This window comes from Musca autumnalis, unplaced genomic scaffold (assembly GCF_047663935.1).
Source record: "Musca autumnalis isolate F117 unplaced genomic scaffold, ASM4766393v1 scaffold_3, whole genome shotgun sequence".
NCBI lineage: Eukaryota > Metazoa > Arthropoda > Insecta > Diptera > Muscidae > Musca > Musca autumnalis.
The window spans coordinates 169,571,044-169,594,371 of NW_027411866.1; the positions used below are offsets into that span (position 1 = coordinate 169,571,044).

General features: G+C 34.8%; 2 protein-coding genes across 5 annotated transcripts in view; both read left to right on the top strand.

Moving 5' to 3' along the window:
• LOC141398095 (uncharacterized) overlaps positions 1–23,328 on the top strand; it is a 373,354-nt gene that overhangs the window by 38,895 nt on the left and 311,131 nt on the right. The gene's annotated exons all lie outside the window — the stretch shown is intronic.
• On the top strand, positions 11,923–12,847 carry tsg (twisted gastrulation). The gene is made up of 2 exons (XM_073975648.1): positions 11,923–12,511; positions 12,623–12,847. Exons 1-2 carry the CDS (start codon positions 11,939–11,941, stop codon positions 12,845–12,847), a joined length of 798 nt encoding a protein of 265 aa, XP_073831749.1. The 5' UTR covers positions 11,923–11,938.

Sequence of the window (23,328 nt, forward strand, 5' to 3'; positions counted from 1 at the left end):
CTCCAGATTTTATTTAAGCGGCCAAATGCTGATCTGGCTTTTTTCAGCCGGTTGTCAATGTCGTCGTCTACGCCGTTGTCAGTCGACATCATGCTGCCCAAATAACAAAAGCTTTTGACAAACTCGATATGGTGATTTGAAATCGTAAAGCTGCAATCGACCGAGTTGTTTATTCGCATTGCAAAAGTTTTGCCAATATTAACATCCAGGCCTGCTTGTCTTGCCAATATAACTAGGTCATTCAATTTTTGTTGCATATCAGAGAATTTGTGGGACAGTAAGCAAATATCGTCCGCATACGCTAGATATTCTAGATGTTTGTGCATATCCCATACAATTCCTCTTTTCTTGTGGGACAGCTTCAACATAATTTCGTCTAGAACTACGGCGAATAGTAGTGGCGATAGTGGGCAACCCTGCTTAACCCCAGCATTGGTATAAAAGGGGTCACTAATGGTCCCGTTGTGACGCACGTGAAGGGCTGCGTTGTCGTACATTGCTTTGATTATGCGGATTAGCTTCATCGGGGTTCCTTTATTTTTCAAAGCTTCCCATATAGCGTTTCTTTTTATTGAATCAAAAGCTTTTTTGAAGTCGATAAAGACGATGTATAGTGGTGATCGCCATTCAATGGACTGTTCAATGACAATACGAAGAGTGTTTGTTTGGTCTAAACAGCTTCTATGTGGCATGAAACCAGCTTGCTCTTCTTGTAGTGATTGCTCGACACACTCCATCCTGTTATTTATTATAATTGCTAGTATTTTATATATTGTATTCAGCAGCGTAATACCCCTCCAATTATTGCAATCCTTGAGGTCATTTTTCTTTGGCAGTTTCACTATGGTTCCTTTTGTCCACGCTTCTGGTAGCTGTTCTAATAACCAAGCTTTCTGTATGTGCGGCGCTAGTATTTCTGCCGATGCTTGAGAGTTTGTTTGTAGGAGTTCAGGTGGAATGCCGTCTTCTCCTGGAGCTTTGTTTGTTTTCAGTTTATCGATTGCCTTTTTTATTTCAGTTGTGTTCGGTTCTTCAACGTTTATGTTACGGTTTACTGATTCATTTTCGCGGCTGTTCAAATTTGTGTTCTCGTCTTCAGCATAGCTTACGTTGCTTATCGATTCGAAGTATTGTCTCCATCTGCGGGTTTGCTCTTCTGTTGTTGTTAGCAGTCGTCCCTGTTCGTCTTTTATAATCTGGTTTTTGTACATATTTTGGTTTGCTATTTGTCCAATTATTTTGTGAAGCTCTCTCATATTATTCGATCCTGCTGCAGCCTCCGCTTCGTTTGCCAAGTTTCGTAGATATCTTCTTTTATCGGCTCTTGCTGAACTCTTTACGGCTTTCGCAGTCTCTTTATATTGGGGTCTGAAGTCCGCATTATAATTCTGCAGTCTTTTTAGGCGGTTTCTTTGTAGTATTAGTTCCCATGTTGTCTCTGATATCCATTGTTTCCTCCTTTCATATTGCCTGCATCCAATTTTAGTGTTTCCTATCTCGCGTAGCTTATTGCACCTATGTTCCCACGTGTCGTCGGGTACTGGTAGGCAATTTCTTAGAGTGTTCCCAATTTCTTCCTTTACTTCATTGCACTTTAACTTAGATGTAATGAGACGTTTACACGTTTTTGCCATATTTTTATGTTTTATATTTTTTAATTTGATTTTTATTGATGCGACAACTAACTCATGATCGCTGTCGATATCAGCTCCCCGTTTTGAGCGAACGCCCTGCAATGAACCTCTCCATTTTCGGCCAATGCATATATGGTCTATTTGGTTCCTGGTTATACCGTTTGGCGATGTCCATGTATATTTGTGTATGTTTTTATGTGGAAACAATGAGCCACCGATGACCAAGTCAAAAGTTTGACAGACTTCAATAAAACGTTCACCGTTGTTGTTTTTTGATAATGTTTTCCCATAATATGGTTCAAACCATCATTTCTGCTACCAATTTTTGCATTTAGGTCACCCATAAGGATAGGTATATCCCTCTTCGGAACGCTATGTAGTGTTGCCGTAAGTTGATTATAAAATTCGTCTTTAACTGCATCGTCAGCGTCTTCGGTTGGTGAGTAGCATTGTATTATTGTGACGCACTTCTTTATTGTTGTATGAAAACGAGCGGTGATAATGCGATCAGAGACAGGAGTCCACGATTTAAGTGATTTTGCAGCATTTTTTGCTATTAAGAACCCTACTCCGCTTTCACACCGATTCTCTTTGCCGCTATGTAAAATAGTATTACCCTCTGAGGATGTTGTTTTATTACTATTGCACCATCTCATCTCACTGATGCCTAGAATGGCTAAATTAAATCAATTGAGGTGCATGTGCTTTTCGGATACAGGGAGTCCATGTCTATCAATATGCATGGATTTTCCCATGTTTCATTCAGCGGCCAAAGTGTGCCATCAGTTGCATCTTACTATTCAAAAAACATTCAAGTGGGCAAAAATTGCGCGATGTGCCTATGATTATAAGGTGCATCCGATTTCAATGGCCGCCTATTAAAAATACGTCAATATAAATGATGAATCTGTCGTCAAGAACTGCGGATGTGCCACCACATCCTATTTTGGGATAAATCGGGATATCACTCCCGAATCTTTGTAATTTGTGACACCTCTTTTTGGCAAATATTATAATCGCGTATAAAGGATTACATTTATGTAAAAATAATCAAAGAAAATCGCGGTTCAATTCGCGGAATTTTCAAAATATATTTTTGCAGAATTTCCTACTTTCAAGGTATCTATATCCGGCGTTTTAGTGGATGGATTCGAACGCGAAAGGTCTTATTAGATCCGGCACGTAAAAAAACTAAAATCACGCGGGGTTCAGAGGTACCTGTACGACAGTTGTAAATTTTAAAGCCAAAAAATAGGTTTTTTTTCAGAAAATTTACGCACCAAATGTTGGCCTTTGGACTCCTATTACCAGGAAGCTGTATGGAGCACACTTATGAGATATACATCGAACGACGTAGAATCGCGAGTTCTACAATCCTGTAACTAGTTTGAAAATATTATCCAGTTGCACCATCAGCAAAATGTCAGCATCAATTTTAGTGGGATGTAGTGTATATATCGAAAAGTCATGCACTAGAACCATGTTTCCCAAGGGGTATTCTTTAGTTCTTTCTTTGAGCACAGGTTTGAATTTTGCGTGGTTTGGCCAGAAATCAAGAAAGAACACAAAAAAACTTGTTTACTTCAACACATTTTTCCCATTTTTTTATATTACCACCAACGCAGCTTCCACGAAAATTATTTGTTATGGTCCATATTATGAGATCTTGGCTAAAACACTTCAATTAACCCAGATATGCCCATTGCTTGATCGTGATCATATTAAAAGTATTTTTATATTATTTTAGAAGCAAATGTGAAATAATAACAGTATGTTTATATGTTTTTTTTAATATTTTTTGAAAAAAGTGGTTTTTGAGGCCACTTTTGGACACAGGGTTTTATCATATAACTGGGAGTTATGGAACGCAAAACATTTGACATATAGTCCAAAGACACCTTTTCGGCATCTAGTTAACATTTTTTCGTAGTAGGCTCCACATCGTGTATGTTTTCGTTATAAAACTACCCAATAATTAATCGGTCATAACGCAAATCATTGTAAAAACTAAGCGATAGGTGGCAACTTCGATGAACTAGACCTCAAAACTCAAAAATAGTAGCTCAAAATAATGGAATCACATAATATCCCAAGAGCTACAGATGTGTACTGAGTATATCACCAAAATAAACGGTACTTTGATAAACATAACATATCAAATTAGCAAGAATTTTGTGTGTCCTATTTATATAAAACTAGCTGAACCCGGTGCGCTTTGCTGCCCGACTACGATAAAATATAATGGAATGCCATAATTATATTAACGTTTTTAATATTTTAACGAATAAATATAGAAGATATGAAGGCGTTATATACCTATTCAGGGTTGTTATGGAGCTACTATGGTATTTTTGTATGATTCAGGAGGTAACACTCCTCCGAAAGCATTTCTGCCTATAAGTATTACAAATGATTTAGATATATCATCATAAAACATATATCTTAAGAAGTCTCTCGAAGATATGATACTTAATAGCTGTAGCCTTGGTCAATTCCTTCCAAACTATAAGTACTGCTGTAAATAATGATGACTTCTACTGACTGCTAAGTCTTCAAATTTTCATTAAAATTGAACATACGTAACAAAAACATGAAATCGACCGAAAATATATACATATGGGAGCTTTATTCCTATATGAACCGATCTCGATATAATTTGTCAAATTTATTTTTAGACCAAATCCCGTCTCACATTCCAAATTTCATTGAATTTGAATATACATAGCGTGTTTGGTGCATAAATAAGGAAATCGGCCGAAAATATATGTATGTGGGAGCTATATCCAAATCTGAACCGATTTGAATATTATTTGGTAAATTTATTTTGCATCAAATTCCGTCACACAAACAAAATTTGGAGATTGTATCTGTAACACTTCTAAAGATATTTGCATACAAAATCTAAATTTTTTGGAGGTACCTCCGGTTTTGATTTTATATCTCCAGATCAATGCGAAATTTCAAAATATGATATAGCCTATTTTCATTCCAGACCATGTAGCAATGTACGCTAAACATTTCAGTAAGATCTGTTCAGCGGTTTTCGAGTCTATAAGGCACAAACAAACAAACCAACAAACGTACAAACAAATTTCAATTTTATATATATATATATAGATTCCGTCACACATTCCAAATTTCACTGAAATCGGGCTCATACAGCGTGTTTGTGCATCAAATACCTTAAATCGGTCAAAAATATATATGGAAGCTAAATTCAAATCTTAACCGATTTCGATATATTTTGGAACATTTATTTATAGGCCAAATTCCGTCACACATTCCAAATTTTATTGAAATCGGGCACATATAACGGGTGTGGTGCACCAAATACCTCAAATCGGTCAAAACTATATATGGGAGCTATATCCAGATTTGAACCGATTTCGATATAGTTTGGTACATTTACTTATAGGCCAAATTCCGTCACACATTCCAAATTTCATTAGAATCGGACATATATAGCGTGTTTGGTACATCAAATACTTGAAATCGGACGAAAATATATATGGGAGCTATATCCAAATCTGAACCGATTTCGATATAGTTTGGTACATTTACTTATAGGCCAAATTCCGTCACACATTCCAAATTTCATTAGAATCGGACATATATAGCGTGTTTGGTACATCAAATACTTGAAATCGGACGAAAATATATATGGGAGCTATATCCCAATCTGAAGTTATTTCGATATATTTCGGAACATTTAGTGATAGGCCAAATTTCGTCCCACATTCCAAATTTCATTGCAATCGGACATACGTAGCGTGTTTGGTATATCAAATACTTGAAATCGGACGAAAATATATATAGGATCTATATCCAAATCTGAACCGATTTCGATATTGTTTGGTACATTTTGTTATAAGCCACGTTCCGTCACGCATTCCAAATTTCATGGAAATCGGACATATATAGCGTGTTTGGTACATCAAATACTTGAAATCGGACGAAAATATATATGGGAGCTATATCCCAATCTGAAGTTATATCGATATATTTCGGAACATTTAGTGATAGGCCAAATTTCGTCCCACATTCCATATTTCATTGCAATCGGACATACGTAGCGTGTTTGGTATATCAAATACTTGAAATCGGACGAAAATATATATAGGAGCTATATCCAAATCTGGACCGATTTCGATATATTTTGGCACATTTATTTTTAGGCTAAAATCCATCACACATTTCAAATTTGGAGTCTGTATCAGTAACCGTTCTATAGATATTTGCATACAAAGTTTAAATTTAAATTGGAGGTACCTCCGATTCTGGTGCTATATCTCCGGATCAGAGCGGAATTTCAAAACTTTTTATAGCCTATGTTACTTTCAGGCGATGTAGTAATATACCCTGAAAATTTCAGCAAGATCGGTTCAGCGGTTTTTTAGTCTATAAATTTCAAACAAACAAACAAACATACAAACATTTTTCTATTTTATATATATAGATTAATATCAACAAAACGAAATACATGGTCATCAGTAACACTATACATACACTAATGCGGCCCCATTAAAAATTAATGAAATAAATGTGGAAAGAGTCCAAAGCTTTAAATATCTGGGAGTTATAATCAACAACGAATGGGACATTTCTAATGAAATAGCCTGCAGGATTGAAATGGCTAGAGACACATTCTTTAAATATAAAAAAGTCTTTACAAGCCATAATGTGAACTTAAAAACTAAAATAAGATATATTAACACATATGTATGGTCTGTCCTATTATATGGCGTGGAAACATGGACCTTAAAATCCGTAGGTATGAAAAAACTCGAAGCCTTTGAGATGTGGACATATCGACGCATCCTAAAAATATCGTGGACACACTTCATATCAAATAATGAAGTTCTCAGAAGATTACACAGTGAAAAAGAGCTGTTGAATAACATAAAGAGACGAAAAACATCATACTTGGGACACGTTATGAGAAATCAAAAATACAAACTGCTTCAAAGTATTATCCGTGTAAACTTTGAAGGAGGGCCGACAAGAGGGAGGAAACAACTTCTGTGGATCAACAACATCCAAGAATGGACCGGCATACGTGACGTCATAAACCTGCTAAGCGAAGCTAGAAACAGAGAGACTTTTGCCGATATTATAAACAATATTTAATAATTCAAACTATTGTAATATTATACTTATATTTGCATTTAGGTCGCCAACATTCGAAAATCGAATAGGCAAATAAAGAAGAAGATATATAGGACAGTGGGCATATCTGGGTTAATATATATGTATCCATATTTTATAACATATATTAACAGTTCGCGACTTATTAAATGGTGAACCTCAACTTTAACGATTGTAAAACTTGTACACTCGTTAGCATAAATGCTGAGGGTATAACTACATTACTCTCTAAGAAAACACTTGCTGAACAATTCTTGCTAGAATAGTAACCAGAAATACCTATTTTGTTTAATGTCTGCCTAGGGTTCTCTGATTTCATTGGATTTCGTAAAATAAAGCAAAAATATAGGACATAGAAAACAAATAAAAATAGATGACGGGCAACTAAAATAGAGTATTGTACTCTATAATAGAGAGTACGGTTGGTCCCATTTCTCGCTTCTGGGATCTCTAATGTTAATATTAGGGTGTCCGAAACCGGAAAACCAGTTTTGCGTTAAAACCCGAAATCGATTTTCATCAAAAACTTAATTTTTGGTTAACCGAAAAAACAGTTGTTTATGTCGGTAAACGTTTTTAAAAATACTCGTATAGTAATATGTTCAATATTTCACTGCTATTGCATTCTTTAAATTAAAGAGGTCTTAATTAACTTAAGGTACGACAAAGTTATTAATGTCAAATAAGTTTAAATGCGAAAAATATTTTGCGTAAAATCGTAATAATATTACAGTTCAAAACGAATATTTGGTCCAACGCTCTCAATTTTCAAGAGACCTTATTACTCGAAATATCTACATAAATAGCACGATCGTTAGTCCAATGACAGATTATAAAGGGCAACGATAACAAAATTTATGTTTTTTCAGGCATTCCTCGAAAATTTCGGATTTGCTTAGGACGAATCCATGCATAAAAAATTTAAACTTAATTATTTTAGTACACAGTTTTAACGTAGTAGAGGCTAATACAATTCTTTACACATTTATTTATTCTTTATTCTGAATTTTACTGTCCCTATTTCGAGGTTGAATGTTTTATACTTATTTTATGTCTTTACATTTTTTATAAATATTTATCTATTATAAGCAATCTTGTACATTTCATATAAAAAATCGGTTAACCGGTTTTGAAAAAAAAAAATGAAAATTTCGTTTAACCGAAAACCTTTCTTTGAGACCTTAGTTAATATACAGTACGAATTATATTTTTTTTCGCTTCAGATGAGTATTTTAAAATCATTTTGCCACTAAATATATAATGGCATATAAGTACGGTTATAAAACTAAACAAATACTATACTTTACACCACATTTCATGTGTTATTCTGTAAATCTTTTTATTGGCTTCCTAAATAAATCCAAAACATTTAAAGCAAAATTAGTAAGCAAAAGTGATGTTGCTATCTGTAATTACCGAAATTAGAGACATTTTTTAGATTCACTTTGGCAGTTTTGTTGAGATGTGCGTTTTACTTACTATTTGTATGTAAGTCAAGCTTAATTTCATATTTGTTGTTTTCAAATTTAAAAACAACAAGTTTAATGTGGGATGTAGTTAATATTGATTACTTTAGGGGATGGCAGAGAAGACTAGTTTCGTCCAACGCCACTTGGACTCATCAGTTCTCTTAGTTCTTTGTATTGAAAAATTGGGGAATGGGAAACTCGATTTAAGAATCTCTAAAAGTTTAAATGAAACCACTTAAGAGTGACCTTTGTCATAGCATATTTTAAAAAAGTGGTTTGTGCGGAACCTTTTTATACCCTACACCACTATGTGGGAAGGATATTATAGGTTGGTTTTGTCCAAAAAGTTTGTAACGCATCGAAATAATGGTCGTAGACCCATACTTATATATACCAAAATGAATGGCTCGACGAGCTGAGTCGATCTGGCTATGTGTGTCCGTCCGTCTGTCCGTCTAAACCTTGTAATCACGCTACAGGTCGCAATTTTGATCGGATCGTCACGATGGTGATGGTCGGATAATATTTGGGGTTCGGAAAGGCCAAAAAACTTAGGTGGATAAAAAGACAACGTTTTTTCCAAAGCGAATATCTCAGCTTCTATACGGGGTATACCAAAAGCAAAACCAATGACAATGAAAGTAGAAAATATCACCTTTCTATTGATGTAAAGTAGGTGCTCGTAGGTGATCAAACAACGAAGATATCACAATAGTAGCAAATAAAACCCCAATTTTCATTTTTGAGATTTTAATTATATTGACGAATATCACAGCTTTGGTTGGAAACTTTCCAAAAGCAAAGCATGACTATGAAAGTAGAAGATCCCATCTATACAATGAAGCAAACTAGGTCGGCGTATATAACCAAATAACGGAGATATCGCAATAGTCGGTAATACATCCCATTTTTCTATTTTTTTGGAAATCACGCTACAGGTCGCAATTTTGATCGGAACGTCACGAAAATTTGAGGGTTAATGGGGGTCTCACAGATGAAGAAGTCTATTGATTTTGGTGATGGTCGGATAATATTTAGGGGTCGGAATGGGCAAACACTTAGTTGGAGAAAAGTCAACATTTTATTTCAAAGCCAATATCTCTGTTTCTTTAAGAGGTATATCAAAAGCAAAACCTGGCAAGGAAAGTAGAAAATATCACCTTCACAACGATGCAAAGTAGGTTGTCGTAGGTGGTCAAACAACAGAGATATCGCAATAGTCGGTAATGCATCCCGTTTTCCGATTTTTTTGTAATCACGCTACAGGTCGCAATTTTGATCGGATCGGCACGAATTTGTTGGGAGTTGATGCGGGTCCCACAGAGGAAGAAGCCTATTTAGTTTGGGGATGGTCGGATAATATTCAAGAGTCGGAATAAGCGAAAAGCTAATGTGGAGAAAAGTCAACGTTTTTTTCTTATGCGAATATCTCCGCTTTTGGTTGGAGTATTCCAAAAGGAATACCCGTCAATAGAAGAAGAAAAGATCTCGTTTATATTGATGCAAAATATGTTGGCGTAAGTGAACAAACCGAGATATTGCAAAATTCAGTAATATATACAATTTTTCCATTTTTTGTAATCACGCTACAAGTTGGAATTTTGATCGGATAGTGACGACATTTTGGGGGTAGATGGGGGCTCCACAGAGGAAGAAGCCTATTGATTTTGGTAATGGTCGGATAATATTAAGGGGGCCGGAATAGGGAAAAACTCATTTGAAGACAAATTCAAAGTATTATTCTTTGTGAATATATCGGTTTCTAGTAAGGGTATTCCAACGGCAAAGCCTATCAATGGAAGAAGAAAATATTACCTTTGCATTGGTGTAAAGCAGGATGGCGAAGGTGGTCAAACAAGGGAGATACCACAATAGTCGGTAATGCATCCAATTCTTCCATTTTTTGCAATCAAGCTACAGGTCTTAATTTTGATTGGATGGTCACGAAATTTTGGTTGCTTATGGGAGTCCCAGAGAGAAAGAGGCATATTATGTTTGGTGGTAGTCGGATTATATTCCCTAAAAGAAATGTTTACCAGTGAAAAGCTTATGCACAGGGGTAGTGGTGTAGGGTAACACATGGTCGGCCCCGTCCCGACTATAGCCTTTGCTCACTTGTTTTATAATTAAATGGAATGAATGTTATTTTAGGCATTAATAAGCAAAAGTTCATTCATTCTCACACCAGGAAACAAGTTTTAAATACATATATGTTTGTTTTGCCCACTGTGCAAATTCAAATTGGACCCAATATCTCTGGAACCTTTGGTCAAAAAAATCTGAAAATGTACTGAAATATTTTGCTGATGATCAGCATTACCACAGAAAAAATAAAGGAAATCAAAAGGAAAAAGTGTCCGATTTAACTCAGAAATCCCCATATATCTAATCCTAATATGGTGATCAGAAGTAGAGAAGGCAAATATATATTGTGTATGAACAGTAAATTTCTTTTAGTATTTGAACACACGTGTCCATGGTGTCTTTGGTACTGCTTAATTTCTTTACAACATATCATAAAAATATGACACAACTCAATAATATTACAATTTAAAAAAATTATACCTGTACCTGCTAATATTCTTATTGGCCGTATCTTGTAAAATTCTTAGTAAATATAAATTTCACATAGTGCCACACAGGTAGGCCAGCATAAAATGAACGCTCCTCATACTGCATACTCCAATTGCCTAACAAGGTATATACAAATGTTTATTTGACAAAATCTATTAATCAACGAAAATTTTAATTTAACATTAAAACATCGTAGAGTTAGGTACAAAAGTATTTGCTAAATAGTGATTTTTTTCTTGTAAAGGTCTTGATACATATCTATATATTGGAGTGATGACTTTTTACTTTATCATATTTTGATGAGTGATTATTAGCGAATAGATAAAAATATTACTTATAAGATGATTCGATAAAAAACCTTACTTTGAAATTATTTTTGTATTTTTTTTTTTAATTATTTTGTGTGTGATATTTTTTCTAATCAACTTATATATCCGATTATTTCGTAATCTTAAATCTCATCACAATATGATAGAGAGAAGCGAGGTTATATAAAAAATACACATATTCGAATTTTATTTTCAACTTATATTAGGGTCATAATGTGAATGCAGACTATTACCCAGCAATACCTCTTTTATTTCTCAAGTATCATAAATTCCAAAAAAATACATACTTATGTAGGTCACACAGTGTGAATACTTTTGTTAATCACTGTAGTACAAATTGGTTTGGCTTAATCACTACCAGGTGACATTACACTCCTCTGTGTGTGTTCGATGTGTGTAAACTAATCTGGTGGCGTTATATTGCCTGTCCGCCTTGCTACCTGTTGCTTTGGGCATTCATTCCAGGAATACAAAAAGGGTATTTGGAAAACAAGGTTACACAAACAACAACACCAAACACACAAATTGAACATAATCTGTATATTGACCTTCTTTTTCTACGTTTTGTGTTGTTCGAAGATATTGCAGGGTTTTTCCTTTCATTTAAGAATGACCGAGGACAATTTTCAATTTAGTACTGTGACAATCTTCAACACAACAACATCAATTTTCTTTTTATTTACCGTTTGCTGCTCATCTAGTTCTTCTACTTCATTGTGATTGTGTGTCGATTTCTTGGATCTTAGCTGCTAATTGTTATTTGAAATTGAAAGGACAGAGATTGGAAATGTTCTTTGAAAAGTTCTACTCCGTTTCGATGGTGTGGTGTACAGTGGTTGTGGCATTGATTTGTCCTATCATTACTCTGGTCAATGCTGATGGCTGCAATGAGTTTGTGTGTGGTTCTGTGGTATCCAAGTGCCTCTTGACACAAAGTTGTCAGTGCAAACTTTCCGATTGCTTTTGCTGCAAGGACTGCCTTAATTGTTTGGGGGAATTGTATACGGAATGCTGTAGTTGTTTGGATATGTGTCCCAAACACAATGACACATTAAGTGCACTGGCGCCAAAGTCACAAATTGGAGATTTTGAAGGAGTACCGGAGTATTTTGATGCCCTTACCGCTGTCGAAGATGATAATCAATGGACAACCATACGTTTTCCCATGCGCAATAGTTTACAGCGTCACTATAACATGGCCACAGGCACATTTGGCTTTGGTTCACCATATGGCTCCGAAGATGTTGACCAGGAGGAGGACGCCTCCTTACAAAATATACCCACCACAGTTAATTGCACCGTGATATTCTTAAATAATTGCATGAACAATAAAAAATGTTCTGATTATTGTGAAAGTATGGTAAGTATTCTACCAGAGAAATTAAACAACAGTGGCCATAAGTCCCTGACGCAACAAAAAGGATTTGAATTAATGTCAACTTTTTTATTTGTATGTGTTTGTGTATCTCAGGGTTCCAATAGCTATCGTTGGTTTCATGACGGCTGCTGTGAGTGCGTTGGTGCCAATTGTTACAACTATGGCATCAATGAAAGCCGTTGCTCTGCTTGTCCCGAGGACGAAGATGACGAAGAAATGTTTGATGTTGACAGCATGGATGATGCGGCTGATTATGGCGGAGAGAATGACGAATATATGCCATGGGATTATGGCGAAGAAGAGCTGAATTATAATTAAATTTTTGTAATTTATTTGTTCGACTATTTGTTTGGAAATTGTGTCGTATCGTGGTTTCATTAGTTTAATTATTTGCCAGAAGTCAAACTCCCAGTGATATTTATTATTTTGTTTATTGTGTATAATAGTAATTTTAAGATATTATGACAATATGTGTATGTTTGTAAGAAAAATAAAATATGTTTTTATTTGTAAAATAAAAGCAGCATAAACTCAGTTTTGTTGTTTTTAAATTTAAGAAGCTACGACTTTTTAAAGTGGAACTTAGTTAAAATTGACATTCTTTCGGGAAAGCCAGAAAAGATTATTGTTGTTGTAGCAGCATAAGTTTGATGCTGGATATGAGTCGTTGGCCGAAACGCTTTAGGTTTCGGGTCAATCTGTACCCGCTGCAGTGGGATTGCATAGAAAATTATGTATAGTATCGGTCTACGGCACTTGACCTCATCAGTTCTCTTAGTTCTTTGTAAAACGTTTTGAAACAAAAAAACTCTTTACCGGATTTATAACGACCCGAGCTCAAGAATTCATTGGTGAATTCAGTCACATTGGTGAATTCATTTAAATGAGAATTAATCCTCTGCAGAGGATCATAATAACTATGTTGATGTCGGTTAGCTTAGATCTTGGATCACAGGCATAGACTAATGAATGTATAGACACCAAAATCTTTCATTTTCTGTTTCTAAAAGATGACGCTCAAAGTAATGTTGTCTAGTCGTATGACTCACAGCTAACTGGGGCTAGTGAAATAACTCGACTTCCAAAACAATTTATTCGTTTTTCAACAATCTGACGGCTGTCTTTGCAAATATTTGGACTTGAGCTGAGAAACTTTTGTAGTCTATGTTACAGGATACTGAAGGTAAATAAATTAACGAATTCACAGAAAAGTCTCGGAATATTCCAACTAAGAAGAATGATTTTAATGACCAAGCATACTGGCCGATAAAAAATTTAATACAGCAGTATAAAGGTCGGGGATATAATATCCCTTTGTGTTAAATTGAATAACAATTTTTTATATTATTTGTCGTCGAAGAGGTATTCTTCCAGACAAATTTCCGAGCATTTATGATACATGTGGTCAACTATGGTGAAGTTATGAGACTGATGATACTCAAATTTACACTGCAAAGATTGTTAAAAAATAAAACTTGAGCCAAAGTAGAAAATATTTTTAATGTCCTTTTCGTATTGGTATTTGCTCTCAGACAGTTTTCGAACCTCAGTTGACAAGTTTTTGTTGGAAAATTTCTTGATTTTATATGCAAATTCTTGGTAAATTTTCCAGTTTGAGATTTCAACCCACGTTCCTCATAAAGCGAGTCAAACTTTTTAGGATTTACAGAAATGTTCTATTATACTTAATTAATTCAAAAAGCTGAGCAATATTTGCAAAGTTAGTACATTTTTTCAATTTCATTTGATTGAAACCTATTCTGATGAGCCCAAAAATTGAGAACTTTTTTTGTAAATTTTAATTATAATTGATATATTGTCCGAAAATATGGCAACGCCGTTATGTTTTTTTTCTTGTGAATGTTGTCATTGTATATAACTCTCAAAAACTATAGTACAGACATGTAATCCAAATACAGCAGAACATAGCTTAACATATAAAAATTAAAATTTCAAACCTTTTCAGATGAGGGAAAGTGTATAATACAAGCATCCTTTATGGGCAGAATCTCCATCTGAAAACACTATCGTCCCTAAGTAGCTTTAGTGAAATCGATATGTTTGGTTCTTCTCAGGAAACACCTGAAACGACACCTTGTCCAAATGTTGCCCCTCGTAATATTTTCCAAACTTCAAGTTTCAAAAAAGTTTCAAAAAAGGGACACAAATCAACCCACTCCTTCGGGTATCTCCCCAAAAAATGATCAAAATTTTTCGCTTTCGGTAACTCTTGAAAAGAGTAACCGATTTGGTCTATACTGCGCACATTGTAATATTTGGACAGAAATAAATCAGATTCGAATATGGAATGTATCGGGTACCTCACACACAAACTTCAATTTGGCAGAAATTATGGGTCATACCTCGGATTTTTTGGAATGTTTTGAAAAGATTGTCTTTGTGTCTCCTATTACAACAGTACTAGTATTTGGGCGCAAGTAAATATTTCTGAAATAATGATCTAATACATTATTTCGTCGCGAATACAAAACTTAAAAGGTTTAAGAAGGAAATAATTCAGATTTTTGAAGGAATGTGGCTCAAATGTGTGTCTTTTGGATGACTACGGATGCCAGTAAAGAAGCATTTCTTAAGATGTTTTTATTGTGTGCAATGAACGGAAACAAACAAAACGATTCCCGTACCAATCACACAAAGCCACAAACTTTTCAGCTTCTCTGAATCGTTTCATTCTCACAACCAAAACAAAAACACAAACTTTTCAATGTAAAAAGATGGAAACCGTACGATTACGGAAATGTAACTTCGGTTATGCTTTGCCGAGTTGTTTCATTCACCACCGAAACAAGAAGTATTTTTGGAAAACGTTTGCCGTGCGTATTGCCAATGACACACTCAGACACACACACATGTGATTGCTTAACAACCCTATAATATAGCATCAGCATACCACAGTGAATTTTATCAACCACCAATCAGAATACCACAGTGAATTTTATCAACCACCAAACGTTTTTGATTTATTCACATGTGTTTAGTACTATTCCGTTTTCTATCTGCTCTTGTGGAGTTGAGTACTTTTCGCTTTTCGTTTTGTGCGCACTCACGAATATAAACAAAACAAAACTAAACAGCGAGCTCGGCCAACGAGGGTTATGTTTCGTTTTGTATTGTTCCTAAGGAAAATACGAAACGAAACGATTGGAAATGTTATTTAAAGTATTTTTACGTACTCTGATTGTGTGTGTGATTTTTTATACCCTCCACCATAGGATGGGGGTATATTAAGTTTGTCACTACGTTTGTAACTACTCGAAATAATCATTGTAGACCCCACAAAGTATATATATTCTTGATCAGCGTGCAATTCTACATCGATATAGCCATGTCCGTCCGTCTGTCCGTCTGTCCGTCTGTCCGTCTGTGGAAATCACTCTAGCGTCCGAACGGATTGACGTAGGTTGATGAAATTTTGGGAAAATATGTTATATTTACGTAGGACTTTTGGTATTGAAAGCGGGCTATGTAGGTCCACGCTTTCGTATAGCCCCCATACAAAATGACGCGTGACGCGTCGTCGTTTTAAGGAATTTTTAAGATATTTGGCCCATTTTACCACCGAATTGGTTGTAATTTGGTACTTTGTGTCTCCAGAGGCCAAAAAATATTCCTACCAAAGTTGGGTTATATAGGTCCACGTTTTGGTATAGCCCCCATATAAGGCCCCATATAAAGTACGCGTCATTTTAATATATTTTGAATGTATTAGACTCATTTGACAACAGAATTGGTTGTAATTTGGTATTTTGTGTCTCAAGAGGCCAGAAAACATTCCTACCAAAGTTGAGTTATATAGGTCCACGTTTTGTTATAGCCCCCATATAAGACCCCTTATAAAGTACGCGTCATTTTAATAGATTTTGAATGTATTAGACCCATTTGACCAAAGAATCGGTTGTAACTTTGTATTTTGTGTTTCCAGAGGCTAAGAAACATTTCTACCATAAAATGTTTATATAGGTCCACGTGTTGATATAGCCCCCATAATACAATATCTCCCGATTTTCGATATTTTGAACGTTTTAGCCTCATTATCACACCGATATGGCTGAATTTTGGTATTTAGTCTTCTTTAGGCGTATAAAACTTTCCCCCAGAAATTTGTAGGTATAGGTCCACGCCATTATATAGCCCCCATAGAACGGTACCTTCCGAATTTCGGTATTTTGAAGGTTGTGGCCACATTAATCCACCGAAATGGCTGAAATTTGTGGTGGAGGGTATAAAAAGTTCGGCCCGGCAGAACTTAACGCTTTTCTTACTTGTTTTAGTTTAATTCAATTTTATTCAAATATATTACATTACAATTATTAAATGTTACCCCAGCGCCTTGAATGCTTTTTGGGGATATATATTTTTTTAAATGATCTTAAAGACGTGTAAGTATTTATTTACATTGACAAATTAAAATATTATTTATTCCATTCTACATCAGAAGCATTTCCGTATTGTTTAATAAATGCGACTTTAACTTTCTTTTAAATAATGATATTTTTGTAAGGTTGTTGATACTGTTGGGTATATGATTGAACTCGAGGCATCCGTTGTGCTCAATTCGTTGCTTTGAAATTTCCAGTCGACATCTCTTAACTCTTAAATTTGAGCTACTTCTTGTATTAATTGTTGTTTGATTTATATTAAATTGTATTGTTCGAGGTCCGGTGTTATGTAAGACTTTGTACATGTACGTTAGAATTTGTAATTTGTATATACCATGTAACGGTAAGATTTTATTTGTATTCATATTATAAAGTTGATTTATTGGGAATGATCTTGGCAAATTATACACCACCTTTAGTGCCTTGTTTTGAATCCTCTGTAGGCGTAAATCATTGCCATATAAGTAAAATGGCTATGAACTAATGCGTTATACAGCAGCAATTTCGTTTTTTCATTAAATATATTTTTGAATTTGTACAAAATTCCTATTGCAGGCGCAACCTTCCTTTTCAAATCCTCTATATGAAGGCTCCATGGTAAGTTATTTTGCAAATGGATTCCCAAGTATGTTAACGATTGACATTCCACAATGCTTGTATCACCGATTGTAATATTAAAATTTGAATCATTTTGTGGGACTCTAGGTCGGAATCGGATTATTTTCGTCTTCTTAGAATTTATCACTAGTTTATTTAGTCGACAGTATTCCATTATTATCTCCGCATCATGCTCCATTTGGCATTTCAAAACCACCTCGTGATTATATGGGTAAACAAGCGCAATATCATCGGCATACATCACCAATTTTCCGTACAGGCTTAGATTGCACATGTCATTTAGGTATAACGTAAATAATAAGGGCCCCGATACACTTCCTTGTGGGACACCGTGCTCTACAGTCCCTATATCTCCTTTCACTCCATTGATCTCTACATACTGCTTTCTACAGCTGATATAACTCTCAAAAAGTTTTAATTCATTTCCTCGCACTCCATAGTATTTCAGTTTCCCAAGCAGAATTTGATGATCAACGAGGTCGAAAGCTTTTGACAAGTCATAGAAGGCTGCCCCCACACCGCCAAAGTTCGAATCAAAACCCTCACAGATAAGGTTGATAATATTTACAACGGCATCCTGAGTACCGCAACCTTTTCTGAATCCGAATTGCATGGGGTACATTTGTCCAGTTTCCTCAAGAAATGTTGCAAATTGTTTATGTATTACCTTTTCAAATAATTTGTCAATCCCTGTCAAGACAGCTATGGGCCTAAAATCACACGCTTTGCTGGAATTGCGGTTTCCAAGCAAAATCGCTAAAACCTAAACAACCCCTAAAAATGTCAACTTGAATCGCGATTTATTTAAAAAGCGCTCCGGCGATTTTTTTTTGTTTTCTCATCTATGAATATTGTAGTTTCAGAATCCGCAAAAACTTCCCAGGTGTAAGCACCTTCCATTTAAATTTGTTTCAAGAGCACCGTGGCATATCTTATTTTTTACAATGGATTTCTATTGATGTTTTTCCTTTTAAAATGGTGAATAATATCTTTCGAATAAGCTATTATTATTATTATTATTCAAATCGGTTAATAAATGGCTTAGTTATAGTGGTGGACTCATACAATTACTTTGTACTTAAACTGAATTTCTCATAATTTTCAAAATTGGTCCTGTGGACATTTTTGCTCTGTTAAATCCCAGGAATTGGAAATGCGAAGGGCCCATTCAGGTTTTCAAATAGCCCCGTCCTAATATTCATGCTCTGAGACACAAGAAAAACAAAAAAATTACAGTGAAAATAGCAACAAAACAGCAATCAGCTGTTTTGTAAATGAAGAAACTGTCGTCTGTCAGGCAAAAATTAAATGCAGATCTTATACCCTAGACCAGCGTCAGGCACCATACTTTTCTTTGCATACTTTACGGGGTGTCATTGTGTGAGTGAATGCTTTTTCAATGGGTTGAATTGTGTGTGTGGAGAGAGCAACGTTAAATGAGCGCACACGGGCGCCTAATCGCCCTATACCAGTGTCGCCCAAGAATTTCCATCAATGTTTTAGTATGTGTGTATGTATGAGTGAAGAAAACAACAACCACATGATGTTTATTGTTTGTTTTCATTCACTTGCATTGTGACTCACAATAGAGACCTTGTTCTCTCAGTGAGCGTATATTTATTCACTATTCACGTGCTCCGCTGAGCAGTCATTGAGGAAGGGTGCGTGTCGCTTTTTTTCTATACACTTATCTAGATTACTGAACAGTCCATACGGAGAGTCATGTCTGTGAAAGCAACGCACACTAAGCAGTGTGCATTAGTATAGGTTGCCTTACTCTGACTTACACAGTAAGTGAGAGAGAGAAGCAAATGCAAAAACAACTCAGTGGGCGCCCTCACTATACTGTCTTTGCAAAGAAGCGCGTCTCTGCCCTAGACAGACGTCAACGTTAATTTGCATTAAGATGTGTATTAAATGTTGCCCTGACAGACGGCAGTTTCTGCATTTATGAATCAGCTGATAGTTGGATAACATGTATTTTGTTGTTGTTTGCACTGCTTTACAGTAAGTTCCAAGAAAAGTTTACCCCCTCTCTCTCTCTCTCTCTCTCTCTTCTACTCCTCGAGACCTTGTGATTCTGATTACAACGATATATTTTTTCGTAGGCAAGTTCATGTTTTCGGACACAATGACCCCTAAAACTCGAGAAAACATATTGCGCTTTAATCCAGTTTAAAGCAATGTTGAAATAGCTGGTAGATATATCCACACAACAACCACTTTTTATATATATCTAACTCCTAGCTGTTAGATATATACAAAAGGTGGTTGGTTTCATTATACCCTACACCACTATGTGGAAAGGGTATTATAAGTTTGTTTTGGGAAAAATTCATGTAACACCGCGATCTTCATATCTCGACGAGATAAAGCGATTTTGAGATGTGTGTCCGTCCTACCGTCCGTCCGTCTCTCCATTATAAATTGTAATCAAACTCCAAGCCGCAATTATGGACCGATCACCACGAAATTTTGTATGGAGGTCGGGTTCAAACCAGAATAGATCCCTATTTTTATTGGAGATGATCGTAAAATATTTAGCGGGTGAAATGGACCAAAAACATATTATTTATCCAATTTTGTACCTGCTCTTTAAATAAGTTAAGAGTATACGACAAAGAAGAAGCTTGCAATTTGAGATGACGATGATATAATATTTAGGGGGTTAAATGGACCACAACTTGTGCGTGAAAATTGTGAAAATTTTTAATATACAGCTTATATCTTTGTTCCTGAAAGATACATTCCTCCCTCGTGAGTTATATTTGAAAGTCGATGTCTTGACCTTTCCATTGATGTCAATTATGTGGATGTATGTAACAGAGTTACAGCTTAAAATATCCAGTTTTTTGTTTGCAGTGTAATCATAAACACGCTAGAGGTAGCGATTATAGCTTTTTAGTTTAAGTTCGAATATAGGCTATATACATCCTACCCCAAAAAAGTTCAAATTTTTTTTCGAAAAATTGTGTGAACGGTTTTCACGGTACCTATTGCAATGGTACAATTTTTCTGGGGTAAGCCCATACTTCTTGAGATAATGGTCCAAAAGTTCCAAAAACCCCTGCCGGCTAAAACTAAAATTACAAATCCGAAAAATAATTTTCAAACTTTTTCAAAAATCAGAAGTTAGCTTACTAAAATTGGTTTGGTATAGCCCCACATTGCGATACCTACCCACGTATTTTGAAGAAAATCAGTGATGCAAAATCAATATATTTTTATACGGCATAATTATTGTGTTTATTTCTGTTTTTGGTCAGATGCTGAGGGTATATCACCGTTAGCGCGGCTGACTTGTACTTCTCCTTTGGTGTGTAATTGAATATGAAAAATTTTGGGATATATACAATTGTCTGAATGCAAATTATTTGAATTTCTATTCCTTATTAGTTTTTTCTATTTTCGAATTAGCCTGAAAAGCACGTGCATTATTTCAAACATATGTGAGATACAAGTGCACAATTTTTGGGCGATAGATCTTCTTCTTACTGAACAGTTAGAAGTCAGTTGTTAAGAAAGAAGGTTGAAGTGGTCATCGATTGATTTGTAACAATAAAAATCTCCCTGATGATGATTGTCGAAGACAATTATAAAACCACATAAATGTTTGTTTTATTACAAGGACCTGAAGCCGAACAAAGATAAAAAAGAAAAACTTAGTTATCAAAGGTCAACGATTTCTTTACGATGTCGGTACAATTGGTTTGCTTGGGTATGAAAGTCGGACGTACCTTCCGAATCTTCGTAAAGATTTCTGAACGATTTTGGAATAATGTCGTATGAATATCGAAGGAAAAAATTTTCCTTTGACGCCTCTTTTTTTTATTGATTGATCCGTGTTTTGTTTTTATTGGAAGATTGTAACTTCAAATGTTTCTCTAATGATTTTCACTGTTGTTATCATTTTGCAGTTATAGTAAAACAATGTAAACTTTGTGTACGACTATGTTGAGTATATCAGCACTAGCTTCAATAATTATACGTTGCATTTGTATTTACAATATTTAAAAATTGTATATGCGAATTTTATAACCAGCTATAGAATGAGCTATACAAGCAGTCTGACCTAAAAATAACGACATGTAACACCCAAAAATTATTTTTTTTTCTATTATATATCCCAGACACCCAGAGACAATAAAATGTATAAATTTTGCTGCCAATTTCATAAATTGTACGGGAATAGACTATTTCCTTGGGGTGCATGTAAAGTTTTGTGGCTATCATTTTATAAAATAAAATCCACTATCTCAAACAAAGTTGTCCAAATAATAAATATACTTACTAGATTAAACCAAAATAATATTTGCATTCAAAATATACCAAATTTTGGGTATTTAGATTTTGACCCACATATTTTATTTTTATTATTTGTTTTTTATTCTTTAGTAATTAAGACTCTTCTATGGTATTCCCTTCGATTTATTATTTCCCTTGTTGATTTTATTGTTTTGTTTTCATTTTTAATTTTGTATCGGTTCTTCTGTGATGATTTTTCATTGGCACTGTTGTTTCTTGTTATCCTTTCAGAGTTGTCCATAATTATAGGTTTCTTTGTTATTGTCTTTGGAGAAGTTTCTTTGATAACAGGTTTCTTTGTTTTCTTTGGATAAATTTCTTTAACAGCAGGTTTGATGGTAGTGCTTACTGCTGGGGGCTTCTCTGTTGTCAAATCCATTGTGGTTGATTTTTTTAATGTCCATGGTTTTTCTGTAGGTGTAGCAAAAATTGGTCTTGGAATGTTTGTAGTTGCTATTAGCGGTATTTTAGTTGGTCTATATGACAATCGTAATTGTTGCCTTCTAAATAAAATGTCAATCAATGGTCTTACGCCAGCAACAAGAGACCATGTGAACACAATTTCTAATATCAACAATAAATGTAACCTCATGTTTTTTAAACTTTATTCTTGAAGAGTATTAAGAACACTGAGATATGAGATGTCATTTTAATTTGCTTTTATAGATATTGAGGTCAGTCCAAATTCAAAAAAGTGCAGTCGTTTTAATGTAAAACACTTGTGTACACATTAAAGAAAAAATTCTATCAATATTTGAGATACAGAAGACATTTACATTGACATGTTTCTTTTCAAATACTATGTGAGAAAACATCCAAATAGAAAAATTATTTAATCGGTAATGTCAATATCTTGTAGATATTTGAGTCCATTATACTATTACTTATATTTTGATTTATTGCGTAAAATGTGTGTGTGAATTTCTACAGACAAAATGTAATTTAAAGATTTTCATAATAATTTAAGATAAAAATGAGGTTGCCAAGGAAAAACTTCTCATTGAACTTTTTTCTTTGCTTACCTTTATACTTCGAGCTGACGATTGATGTTTGGGTATAAAAAGTTTCTTGTTGAAGAAGTTATTGAAAAATAACTTCGGTGGAGAATATCCACAAACAAGAAACAAGGGAACTGATGAGATCCAGTGGCGTGGATCGAAACTATAGTATTCCCTGCCTTACCCCTTGGCGAACAATGCCAAATCTTTTCCACTAATAAAATAGTTGTTTGTTTTGTTTATTGTTGAAGTTCAATCTCATTTTCGATTGTTTGAGTGGAGTATTCCCCCATTGGCTCAACTTCATTTATTACCCTCTATTACAGAGAGTAATGTTTTTCAAAACGAACTGACAGTGTTGCAAAATTTTACTGATCGCTACCAATATCATGATTTCATCCCGGCGAAGGGAATTATCAATTGGCTTCTCAGTTTTTGAAAATATGCCTTTTTAGCGAAAAACTGAACTCTTTAAGTG

Coding starts and splice junctions, on each gene's coding strand:
- tsg (XM_073975648.1), top strand. CDS start 11,939: ATGTTCTTTGAAAAGTTCTACTCCGTTTCGATGGTGTGGTGTACAGTG. Junction 12,512..12,622: donor CTGATTATTGTGAAAGTATG/GTAAGTATTCTA, acceptor TGTGTATCTCAG/GGTTCCAATAGCTATCGTTG.